We start from the raw sequence: 13,152 nt of genomic DNA on the forward strand, positions 1-13,152 counted from the left end.
AAAGTTCCAGCATGTGTCTCCACAGTAAGCTGAATTATAAAATGTGTGAATAGAGTTTCTAGGTGAAAGTAATTTTTTGACGTGCCATAGAGCTGCCATTGAGCCCCATTATACATTTCTCAAATTTGAAAGCACTATATTTCTAAAACTATGAAACATTTCAAAGATTTCTTTTCAGGCAAACATGTCCACCGTAAGATGAACCTAAATAGGTTTGAATGGGGTTTCTAGGTGTAAGTATGTAGAACTAGTAGCATGCCAAAGTTTGTGCTATTGCCATTGAGAATGCATTGGGCATTTAAGTTAAATACGGGGAGGAAATATGACAGCAAACTGCCTGTCATATTTTCTCCCTATTCCAAAGCCCCCCCAGGTAGGCCTACATTATATATTTAAACTATTTTCAGCAATGGTACACTTATTCTTTCAGTGGGTAGATCTTGGTTAGCTGGTCATTTTGAAAGTAGATCTCACGTCATAAATGTGTGGGCACCCCTGTTCTAGCCCCTAGGATGACCCGAGGCCCACCACCTAAAAACCACATGCTACGGGGCCCAAATCTGAATTTAGGTGCTCAAATGAACGCAAACTGAAGCAATTCAGTAAAGGCCAACACTTCCTCCTGGGGTCATTTTAGGGGCTGGGACCTCCAGTAAAAGGCCTAAATACTCTCCAAGAGTTGGGGAACAACATATCAAGAGAGTGGAGTGGTAGGCCCTTGGATTGACCCAGGACCAGTGATTAAATGTACCCCACTGAAAAATAGCAGATCTACAAGCTCGTAGCGTGGCACTCGGTGCCGCACTACGAGCTTGTAGATCTGCCCAAAGTAGAAGGGCTTCAACCTTGGGTACTGGGTAGCTGAAGTTGAAGCTCTGCCCTTCAACTTTGGGCACTTTTACATATAGGCTGACCCAAAGTTGAAACAGTTTCAAGGGGGACATCTTTGGGCCTGGGGTCCTCATCGTTGGATATGTTGTTCCCACAACCAAGAAGAGTATTTTACCCTTTACTGGAGGTCCTAGGCCCTAAAATGACCCCATGAGGAAGCGTTGACCTTTACTGAATTGCTTCAGTTTCAGTTAATTTGACCACCTAACTTCAGATTTGGGCACCCTAACATGTGGTCTTTAAGTGGTGGGCCTGTGGTCATCTTAGTGGCTAGGAGGTCCAGTGAAAGGCATACATACTCTCCCAAGATGGAGGAACAACATTTTACAATCTGGGAACCCCAGGCCTTTGTATGGCTACAATGTGACTGGTTCAATTCTACCCTAAATCTAGGCCTAAGACGTGACACCTCAAAGTGGGGTACATTGCATCCACTGGTCAATCCAAGGGCCTACCACTCCACTCTCTTGATATGTTCTTTCCCAACTCTTGGAGAGTATGTAGGCCTTTCCCTGGACCTTCTAGCGGCTAGAAGGTCCAGGGAAAGTCCTACATTGTAGGACTAGTAGCATGCCAAAGTTTGTGCTATTGCCATTGAGAATGCATTGGGCGTTTAAGTTAAATAACTCAGAAACTACAAATCATTTCAAAGTAAAAAGTTCCAGCATGTGTCTCCACAGTAAGCTGAATTATAAAATGTGTGAATAGAGTTTCTAGGTGAAAGTAATTTTTTGACGTGCCATAGAGCTGCCATTGAGCCCCATTATACATTTCTCAAATTTGAAAGCACTATATTTCTAAAACTATGAAACATTTCAAAGATTTCTTTTCAGGCAAACATGTCCACCGTAAGATGAACCTAAATAGGTTTGAATGGGGTTTCTAGGTGTAAGTATGTAGAACTAGTAGCATGCCAAAGTTTGTGCTATTGCCATTGAGAATGCATTGGGCATTTAAGTTAAATACGGGGAGGAAATATGACAGCAAACTGCCTGTCATATTTTCTCCCTATTCCAAAGCCCCCCCCAGGTAGGCCTACATTATATATTTAAACTATTTTCAGCAATGGTACACTTATTCTTTCAGTGGGTAGATCTTGTTGAGCTGGTCATTTTTAAAGTAGATCTCATGTCATAAATGTGTGGGCACCCCTGTTCTAGCCCCTAGGATGACCCGAGGCCCACCACCTAAAAACCACATGCTACGGTGCCCAAATCTGAATTTAGGTGCTCAAATGAACTAAAACTGATGCAATTCAGTAAAGGTCAACACTTCCTCCTGGGGTCATTTTAGGGGCTGGGACCTCCAGTAAAAGGCCTAAATACTCTCCAAGAGTTGGGGAACAACATATCAAGAGAGTGGAGTGGTAGGCCCTTGGATTGACCCAGGACCAGTGATTAAATGTACCCCACTGAAAAATAGCAGATCTACAAGCTCGTTTTGTGGCACTCTGTGCAGCACTACGAGCTTGTAGATCTGCCCAAAGTTGAAGGGCTTCAACCTTGGGTACTGGGTAGCTGAAGTTGAAGCTCTGCCCTTCAACTTTGGGCACTTTTACATGTAGGCTGACCCAAAGTTGAAACAGTTGCAAGGGGGACATCTTTGGGCATGGGGTCCTCATCGTTGGATATGTTGTTCCCACAACCAAGAAGAGTATTTTACCCTTTACTGGAGGTCCTAGGCCCTAAAATAACCCCATGAGGAAGCGTTGACCTTTACTGAATTGCTTCAGTTTCAGTTAATTTGACCACCTAACTTCAGATTTGGGCACCCTAACATGTGGTCTTTAAGTGGTGGGCCTGTGGTCATCTTAGTGGCTAGGAGGTCCAGTGAAAGGCCTACATACTCTCCCAAGATGGAGGAACAACATTTTACAATCTGGGAACCCCAGGCCTTTGTATGGCTACAATGTGACTGGTTCAATTCTACCCTAAATCTAGGCCTAAGACGTGACACCTCAAAGTGGGGTACATTGCATCCACTGGTCAATCCAAGGGCCTACCACTCCACTCTCTTGATATGTTCTTTCCCAACTCTTGGAGAGTATGTAGGCCTTTCCCTGGACCTTCTAGCGGCTAGAAGGTCCAGGGAAAGTCCTACATTGTAGGACTAGTAGCATGCCAAAGTTTGTGCTATTGCCATTGAGAATGCATTGGGCGTTTAAGTTAAATAACTCAGAAACTACAAATCATTTCAAAGTAAAAAGTTCCAGCATGTGTCTCCACAGTAAGCTGAATTATAAAATGTGTGAATAGAGTTTCTAGGTGAAAGTAATTTTTTGACGTGCCATAGAGCTGCCATTGAGCCCCATTATACATTTCTCAAATTTGAAAGCACTATATTTCTAAAACTATGAAACATTTCAAAGATTTCTTTTCAGGCAAACATGTCCACCGTAAGATGAACCTAAATAGGTTTGAATGGGGTTTCTAGGTGTAAGTATGTAGGACTAGTAGCATGCCAAAGTTTGTGCTATTGCCATTGAGAATGCATACTATACTATACTATACTATACTATACTATACTATACTATACTATACTATACTATACTTACGCCAATACCTACTGTACAGTATGTATGAGCATACATATACTGTAGGTGGTTCTGGACAACTACCTATCCAAACAACTCGACACTGGACATATAAATGTCCCTGCGGTCAGCAGCAACGCGTATGCCGAGTTTGAAGTTGGTCGGTTGGACGATTCTCGAGATACGTTAACTAGATGGACATTTGTATGCACTGCACGTAGAGATTTTGTGCATTTAATACTCGTATCAATAGGAATGTGTATATTAGAGTGTTCTAGATAGATGTAATCATACACCAGAGCATTTAAATGTGTTTCTGATGCTTAAAAATATAAAATAGACACCACGTTTGTCAAAAATGTCAAAAGTTCACTCGTTTTCACATAGCCGCCATCTTGTAAATATGCAAATTATGGTTCCAGACACACCCAATCATAATGATAAGTATTCCAACATGTTTATAATGGTCAAAAACATGACATAGACACAACGTTTGCATTTGTAGCTCATCTGGTTCAAATGTTACAGCCAAAACCCCTTTAGGTAGCAGCCATATTAGATTTGGCCGCGATGGCGACCCCGAAGGTCACCAGCTGTACAAATGTCAGATGCCGTGACACTTTGTGGTACTTGAATAAATGTTTCATATAATATGTTGTAATAATTCTGACCTTCTATTACATTTGTTTTTAAATTATTACATTATTTAAATTATTAAATTATTATTAAATTATTCCAATTTAGGGGGGCGTGGTAACATTTTGATAGATTTTCAGCCATTTTGGGCCAAGGTGCGCTGCTTTTCTTTTCTACCTTTCATTACACAGTATGTTGGCTAAATGTACTATGTGTATGTTTCATTGTGCTGGGTGCCAATCACTTAAGTTGAAGTGTTTTCTTTAACAAATTTGCTACATTTCATGATCTAGATAATAGTAAACTAAGGCACCAATTCTTTTTTCAGATGTTAGGTATATGTATTTATGACATTTGAGAAAGATTTTGTGTTGCCAAAATTAATTTAACACATTTTACAAGCAAAAACAGCAACACAAGATTTTCGTTTTTTGGTTATATACATTTCTGGCCTGTGACAAAATACTGCAGGATATTATTGATATTATGAGTAGACCCAAAGTCCAGAAGGGTATTATCTGTGCAAAAATGCATTGAATGAGTAGTGCCCATGACGCGGGAACGAAACTGAGCAAAAAGGGACCTCACAATATGGCGTATAGTGACTATTTTACATCATGATGATGTAGCCTACGATAAGAGTGCCCGCCCTCACTTCACACGGGTGTGATTTTTGTTTACTTTCTACTTGCATGCTTGAGACGTTTCCTTTCCCAGTTGAAAACTAATTTTTTTGTTTAAGTTACAAGTCATGAAAACACTAGCATTTTATTTGAACAATAAGAACTTCAGAGGTAGCTCTCTTAATAGTTGTTCTTCCATTCGGAGGACCCTGGAGGCAGCGGTGCGGTGCCACTTTCACAACCCATGTCGCGTCGCTTACTATCGGCATGGGATGATTGTTGAGTCACAAGCTCACAACCATTAAACAACAACGACGTTCTGAAAACACAATATACTTGGCAGCTTGGCAGGCAATGTATGCTGATGTGTGCACGTTCTGTGAGATTAGCCTACTTTGTGGTAGAACGGTGTCGTGTGTAGAAAACAGACGCGTCCCCCCCCCCCCCCCCCTCCAGCATGCTGTTTGATGTATGAATAAAGGCACCACAGGCCTTTTGCCAACATCGTCAGTTTGCGGTCACCCTGTTTTTTTTGGTACCTATATCCACCGTGCACTAAAACTTTCCCTCCTCGGTTCCCTGGCTGTACGGAAGCCATCCTTACAGGTGCTGGACTCTAGACTACTATTACGGTTCCCTGGCTGTACGGAAGCCATCCTTACAGGTGATGGACTCTAGACTACTATTACGGTTCCCTGGCTGTACGGAAGCCATCCTTACAGGTGCTGGACTCTAGACTAATATTACGTTCCCTGGCTGTACGGAAGCCATCCTTTCAGGTGCTGGACTCTAGACTACTATTACGGTTCCCTGGCTGTACGGAAGCCATCCTTACAGGTGCTGGACTCTAGACTACTATTACGTTCCCTGGCTGTATGGAAGCCATCCTTACAGGTGCTGGACTCTAGACTACTATTACGTTCCCTGGCTGTACGGAAGCCATCCTTACAGGTGATCGACTCTAGACTACTATTACGGTTCCCTGGCTGTACGGAAGCCATCCTTACAGGTGCTGGACTCTAGACTACTATTACGGTTCCCTGGCTGTACGGAAGCCATCCTTACAGGTGCTGGACTCTAGACTACTATTACGGTTCCCTGGCTGTACAGAAGCCATCCTTACAGGTGCTGGACTCTAGACTACTATTACGTTCCCTGGCTGTATGGAAGCCATCCTTACAGGTGCTGGACTCTAGACTACTATTACGTTCCCTGGCTGTACGGAAGCCATCCTTACAGGTGATGGACTCTAGACTACTATTACGGTTCCCTGGCTGTACGGAAGCCATCCTTACAGGTGCTGGACTCTAGACTAATATTACGTTTTCTGGCTGTACGGAAGCCATCCTTACAGGTGCTGGACTCTAGACTACTATTACGGTTCCCTGGCTGTACGGAAGCCATCCTTACAGGTGCTGGACTCTAGACTACTATTACGTTCCCTGGCTGTATGGAAGCCATCCTTACAGGTGCTGGACTCTAGACTAGTATTACGTGCGCTATTTAAAAGCTTTGGACTGAACTCAAGTGGGTCCACAGTTGTTCACCAATGAAAGACAGACTTGAATTAGTGCCAATTACGCACAGGGCTATACCAATGAATAATAAATATTGTATGACCAATGAAAGACTGATTTGAATTTGTTTAATCCGTGCGTAATTGGGCACAAATTCAAGTCTGTCTGTCATTGGTGAAATTTCGCAATTGCGCACGGCTGAAACCCACTTGAGATCAGTCCAAAGAACGGGCTCGGGTGGGATTTAGCAAAGGGCTAATTGATTGATTTTATTTTATTTGAACAGGCATAACTCATGCCTGGTTTGGACAAAAGCCATGGCACTTGTTTACACATTGTTTACGCAATGCTATGACGTCCTTGTGTCTGTGGCCCAGCATACAGACCTATGACGTCCTTGTGTCTGTGGCCCAGCATACAGACCTATGACGTCCTTGTGTCTGTGGCCCAGCATACATTCAGACCTATGACGTCCTTGTGTCTGTGGCCCAGCATACAGACCTATGACGTCCTTGTGTCTGTGGCCCAGCATACAGACCTATGACGTCCTTGTGTCTGTGGCCCAGCATACAGACCTATGACGTCCTTGTGTCTGTGGCCCAGCATACAGACCTATGACGTCCTTGTGTCTGTGGCCCAGCATACAGACCTATGACGTCCTTGTGTCTGTGGCCAAGCATACAGACCTATGACGTCCTTGTGTCTGTGGCCCAGCATACAGACCTATGACGTCCTTGTGTCTGTGGCCCAGCATTCAGACCTATGACGTCCTTGTTTCTGTGGCCCAGCATACAGACCTATGACGTCCTTGTGTCTGTGGCCCAGCATACAGACCTATGACGTCCTTGTGTCTGTGGCCCAGCATACAGACCTATGACGTCCTTGTGTCTGTGGCCCAGCATACAGACCTATGACGTCCTTGTGTCTGTGGCCCAGCATACAGACCTATGACGTCCTTGTGTCTGTGGCCCAGCATACAGACCTATGACGTCCTTGTGTCTGTGGCCCAGCATACAGACCTATGACGTCCTTGTGTCTGTGGCCCAGCATACAGACCTATGGCGTCCTTGTGTCTGTGGCCCAGCATACAGACCTATGACGTCCTTGTGTCTGTGGCCCAGCATACAGACCTATGACGTCCTTGTGTCTGTGGCCCAGCATACAGACCTATGACGTCCTTGTGTCTGTGGCCCAGCATACAGACCTATGACGTCCTTGTGTCTGTGGCCCAGCATACAGACCTATGACGTCCTTGTGTCTGTGGCCCAGCATACAGACCTATGACGTCCTTGTGTCTGTGGCCCAGCATACAGACCTATGACGTCCTTGTGTCTGTGGCCCAGCATACAGACCTATGACGTCCTTGTGTCTGTGGCCCAGCATACAGACCTATGACGTCCTTGTGTCTGTGGCCCAGCATACAGACCTATGACGTCCTTGTGTCTGTGGCCCAGCATACAGACCTATGACGTCCTTGTGTCTGTGGCCCAGCATACAGACCTATGACGTCCTTGTGTCTGTGGCCCAGCATACAGACCTATGACGTCCTTGTGTCTGTGGCCCAGCATACAGACCTATGACGTCCTTGTGTCTGTGGCCAAGCATACAGACCTATGACGTCCTTGTGTCTGTGGCCCAGCATACAGACCTATGACGTCCTTGTGTCTGTGGCCCAGCATTCAGACCTATGACGTCCTTGTTTCTGTGGCCCAGCATACAGACCTATGACGTCCTTGTGTCTGTGGCCCAGCATACAGACCTATGACGTCCTTGTGTCTGTGGCCCAGCATACAGACCTATGACGTCCTTGTGTCTGTGGCCCAGCATACAGACCTATGACGTCCTTGTGTCTGTGGCCCAGCATACAGACCTATGACGTCCTTGTGTCTGTGGCCCAGCATACAGACCTATGACGTCCTTGTGTCTGTGGCCCAGCATACAGACCTATGACGTCCTTGTGTCTGTGGCCCAGCATACAGACCTATGGCGTCCTTGTGTCTGTGGCCCAGCATACAGACCTATGACGTCCTTGTGTCTGTGGCCCAGCATACAGACCTATGACGTCCTTGTGTCTGTGGCCCAGCATACAGACCTATGACGTCCTTGTGTCTGTGGCCCAGCATACAGACCTATGACGTCCTTGTGTCTGTGGCCCAGCATACAGACCTATGACGTCCTTGTGTCTGTGGCCCAGCATACAGACCTATGACGTCCTTGTGTCTGTGGCCCAGCATACAGACCTATGACGTCCTTGTGTCTGTGGCCCAGCATACAGACCTATGACGTCCTTGTGTCTGTGGCCCAGCATACAGACCTATGACGTCCTTGTGTCTGTGGCCCAGCATACAGACCTATGACGTCCTTGTGTCTGTGGCCCAGCATACAGACCTATGACGTCCTTGTGTCTGTGGCCCAGCATACAGACCTATGACATCCTTGTGTCTGTGGCCCAGCATACAGACCTATGACGTCCTTGTGTCTGTGGCCCAGCATACATTCAGACCTATGGCGTCCTTGTGTCTGTGGCCCAGCATACATTCAGACCTATGACGTCCTTGTGTCTGTGGCCCAGCATACATTCAGACCTATGACGTCCTTGTGTCTGTGGCCCAGCATACAGACCTATGACGTCCTTGTGTCTGTGGCCCAGCATACAGACCTATGACGTCCTTGTGTCTGTGGCCCAGCATACAGACCTATGACGCCCTTGTGTCTGTGGCCCAGCATACAGACCTATGGCGTCCTTGTGTCTGTGGCCCAGCATACAGACCTATGGCGTCCTTGTGTCTGTGGCCCAGCATACAGACCTATGACGTCCTTGTGTCTGTGGCCCAGCATACAGACCTATGACGTCCTTGTGTCTGTGGCCCAGCATACAGACCTATGACGTCCTTGTGTCTGTGGCCCAGCATACAGACCTATGACGTCCTTGTGTCTGTGGCCCAGCATACAGACCTATGGCGTCCTTGTGTCTGTGGCCCAGCATACAGACCTATGACGTCCTTGTGTCTGTGGCCCAGCATACAGACCTATGACGTCCTTGTGTCTGTGGCCCAGCATACATTCAGACCTTGTATGCATATTTTCTGCACAATAATGATATACTGTAGCATGCATAGAAAAACAATAATGATATACTGTAGCATGCATAGAAAAACAATAATGATATACTGTAGCATGCATAGAAAAACAATAATGATATACTGTAGCATGCATAGAAAAACAATAATGATTTAGCATGCATAGAAAAACAATAATGATTTAGCATGCATAGAAAAACAATAATGATTTAGCATGCATAGAAAAACAATAATGATTTAGCATGCATAGAAAAACAAGAAACCTCTGATCAGTCCAGTGGTCCCTGAGATTTGCTGCTCTCTCTCACACACACACACACACACACACACACACACACACACACACACACACACACACACACACACACACACACACACACACACACACACACACACACACACACACACACGTGAACACACAATTACTATATAACACATTTTATTAATTCACTATACATACAAGTTGGTATGTTGGTGTTCCTTCAAAGTGTTTGGTTATTTCTTATTGTGGAACAAACCTTTTAATGGTGTCTTCATGTTTGTCTTTGTGTCTCCACCAGTCATGGCTGAGACACTATGGCTACGTGGCTCCCCTGGACAGTACGGACACATCTTCCAGGTCTTACCTCTCTGTCCAGGATCTGTCTGAACCCATCAGGGAGATGCAGAGGTTCTACAACCTGGAGGTCACTGGACTGTTGGACCAGCAAACCATCACGTACGCTGCATGTAGCTCCTTGGTTTTGTCAACCATTCATTGAAACCTTCACTAGAGAAATAAGCCACACAGAGCCTCTTGCTCTGAGACTCATACAGTATATTATTATAGAGCAATAAGCCACACAGAGCCTCTTGCTCTGAGACTCATGCAGTATATTATTATAGAGCATTAAGCCACACAGAGCCTCTTGCTCTGAGACTCATGCAGTATATTATTATAGAGCAATAAGCCACACAGAGCCTCTTGCTCTGAGACTCATGCAGTATATTATCGGTTTTACTGCTCCTGGCGGAACGTTCCGTCCTCCCATTACACAGGCCGACTAAAAAGCTGAATAACTCAAAATCTACGGAGCTCTCCATGGTTTGGATAAAATGCGTGATGTTCGGAGGTCTTTGCTGATTATCCGGTGGTTTAGATGGAAACATTGGCGCTTTCTAGAGCAAGGATGGCTTCATTTTAGCTCACTAGCATTGACGCTATTTATTTAGCATTAAACATGGACACTCCAGACAGGATGTCAGCCCAGCGTGTGCTGCATTGAAATAGGCTCGGCAGTCTGCGATTGGCTCTGCGTCCAGCAGGAGGCAGTATATGGGTTATTATAGAGCATTAAGCCACACAGAGCATCTTGCTCTGAGACTCATGCAGTAGGCCTATATTGCAGCCCAGCAGTGCCGGCCCAGCCATCAGGCAGAGTAGGCAGTTGCCTAGGGCAGGGGTTCTCAACCCGTGGGTTGCGACCCCTCGGGGGGTCGCCAAATTATTTTGGGAGGTCCCCAAATTATTTAAAAAAAAATAGCGCCACTCGGTGGCGTGCTACGAGCTTGTAGATCTGCTATTTTTCAATAGCTAAATTATAACATAATGCTTAAAACACCAAAAGGGGTTCCCGCCCAAAATGGGTTAAGGTTACTGTAGCAGTCAATTTATATTGGGGGTCGGGAGGGGGCGGGGCGGGGGTCCCGAGACATTGCCAAAGCATTTCCGGGGGTCCCCGGTCAAAAACGTTGAGAACCCCTGGCCTAGGGCAACTGCCTTTTATTTATTTTATAATTGTATAAAATGTTGTATATATGTTTGTATACATATTTTGATATAATTAATTAATTGAAAAGGCTCCCTTAAGTTTTGACAAATCTAAGTTTGGGGCATCACAAAACACCCTGACTGCACTGCACTGCACTCAATGGGGACCGCTCCCGTCACTAGTTGATGATGTCATATGTTACGACTCACCGAGTCTAGGACGGTTATTGTTGGAATAAGGCAAGGTGGTAAAATGCCAAAGTTGTTTTATTACTCTTTGTGTGGCGTACAGATTAGTGGAATACAACATACGTGCTATACAAGTGCCATGTACAGGGTGAGCAGAGCTGTGCAGGTCCTAAATCAAAGAACGGATCAAAACATCCTATAACTCTTAGTCCTAACCGAAACACTACCCGAATCTGACTAACTATTAATGAAAACAAGAGAGCCTAACTGACTACTCTATTCTTATCCTAACTCAAACAAAAGTACATTGGTGAGGAGCCTGCTTTAGCTAACTAACATGAAATACTATATGAATACTACCTGCTCTTGCTCATGACAGTGTTATGCACTTTAACATTAGATGTAGCAACGGACGGGGTTTCACTCAATAGATTGATGCAACTCTTGCAAACTGGTGTTACTCCGTGAGTTCTCTCTCTCTACACGGAGGGCGCACTGCCTCTAGCTTACTCCACTCTGGAGATCAGCTGACGGGCAGCGGCCGGGAGTGAAGGCTTCAGGACGCCTTTATGCTGTCAGGTTGACTCAGGTGTAGATGCCGGTTGGAGCAGCGGGATGCGGAGCGAGCGACCAACGGTGGAGCGACGGGAACGCTCCCCACCAATGGCCGCGCTGACGGATCTGCAGGGAGGGGTTAGGCAACGGGGCGCACGCTGCGCGCGCGCCAACACAGACCCAGACAGACTACAGGCCTGCGGCCGTAACACCCCCACCCTCAAAATCAAACAAAGTTTGAACAACATTTACATTCTGGGCACAACCCTCCCAAACACATCAATTACGGGATAAACCAGAATTACCTTGGTTTACATTGCTTTAGCTTGAGGTAGCCTCAACCACACTCTAGTGAGGAGCACGCCTACTAAGACGCCCCCTGCACTCTATAACACTCACAGAGTTAGCCGCAACTATACTCTAGTGAGGGAACACCTATTAACACAAACCGTTAGCCAAGTCAAGACACAAACTAGCTGCACCCCTACTAAACCAAAAATACATCATACAACTAAATACTTATAATTCACAAACTTACCCAAATGACATTTAGGTTAGGATATCAGACCAAATCTCACAGGGCGATAATACAAATACACACATCTACCAATAAATCACTTCATGAAAAAAAGATAGATTGAATAATGACTCTCATAACCAATCTCAAGCTAGAGTAGCTATCCTGGTAACAACCACCTCATAAAGCTCTACCGATCGTTCCCACGGCAGGACCGCTCCGGTCCACCGGCTCCCACGAGCTTGTAGGGCGGCGCAAGCGCTGCAAGTCTGCCAGAACAGAACCAAACTGAATTAGCATACAAGGTCAGGGACCCATACGAGTACGAGAACATTTACATTTGTATTTTACACGCATGCATACCTTAGTTAACTGAGTCTACAAACACACAAAACATCAACATTTTATTTTCATTTCCCTCCTAGGATCCTACTGAGAACTCTTCTCTATCTCCACTGAGGAGCTGCTTCCAATCTCCACTGAGAAGCTCTGTCTATCTCCACTAGGAGCTCTGTCTATCTCCACTGAGGAGCGCTTTGACTTCAACTAGCTTTGAATATGAAACACATCGAACTCACTCAAGTTCAATAAGAGCGAGGCTAGACTATCCAGCCGCTCTGTATAACGAACCATGTACAGAAAACACATGACCTTGAACTCACTCAAGTTCAATAAGAGCGAGGCTAGACTATCCAGCCCTCTTAACAATACTTTCAGAATCTGCTTTTCCTTTATACCCCTCGGTATTTGAAAATACTAATCACAACAACACGGGACATTCTAAACCACACGATTGGATGCACAATCACTGGATAGCCAAATACATGACAACTGGATGGGAGGGACGGTCAGATACATGAC

General features: G+C 45.5%; 1 protein-coding gene across 1 annotated transcript in view; it reads left to right on the forward strand.

Annotated features, from left to right (window-relative positions):
• Positions 1-13,152, forward strand: part of LOC306940577 (matrix metalloproteinase-15-like) — a gene marked incomplete at its 5' end in the record, with an annotated part of 78,768 nt that overhangs the window by 20,094 nt on the left and 45,522 nt on the right. Inside the window, one exon of the mRNA XM_079525674.1 lies at positions 9,841-9,998. Coding sequence (XP_079381800.1) covers positions 9,841-9,998 — 158 coding nt within the window. The remainder of the gene's footprint in view (positions 1-9,840; positions 9,999-13,152) is intronic.

The sequence above is a fragment of the Electrona antarctica genome (assembly GCF_951216825.1).
Source record: "Electrona antarctica genome assembly, chromosome: 17".
NCBI lineage: Eukaryota > Metazoa > Chordata > Actinopteri > Myctophiformes > Myctophidae > Electrona > Electrona antarctica.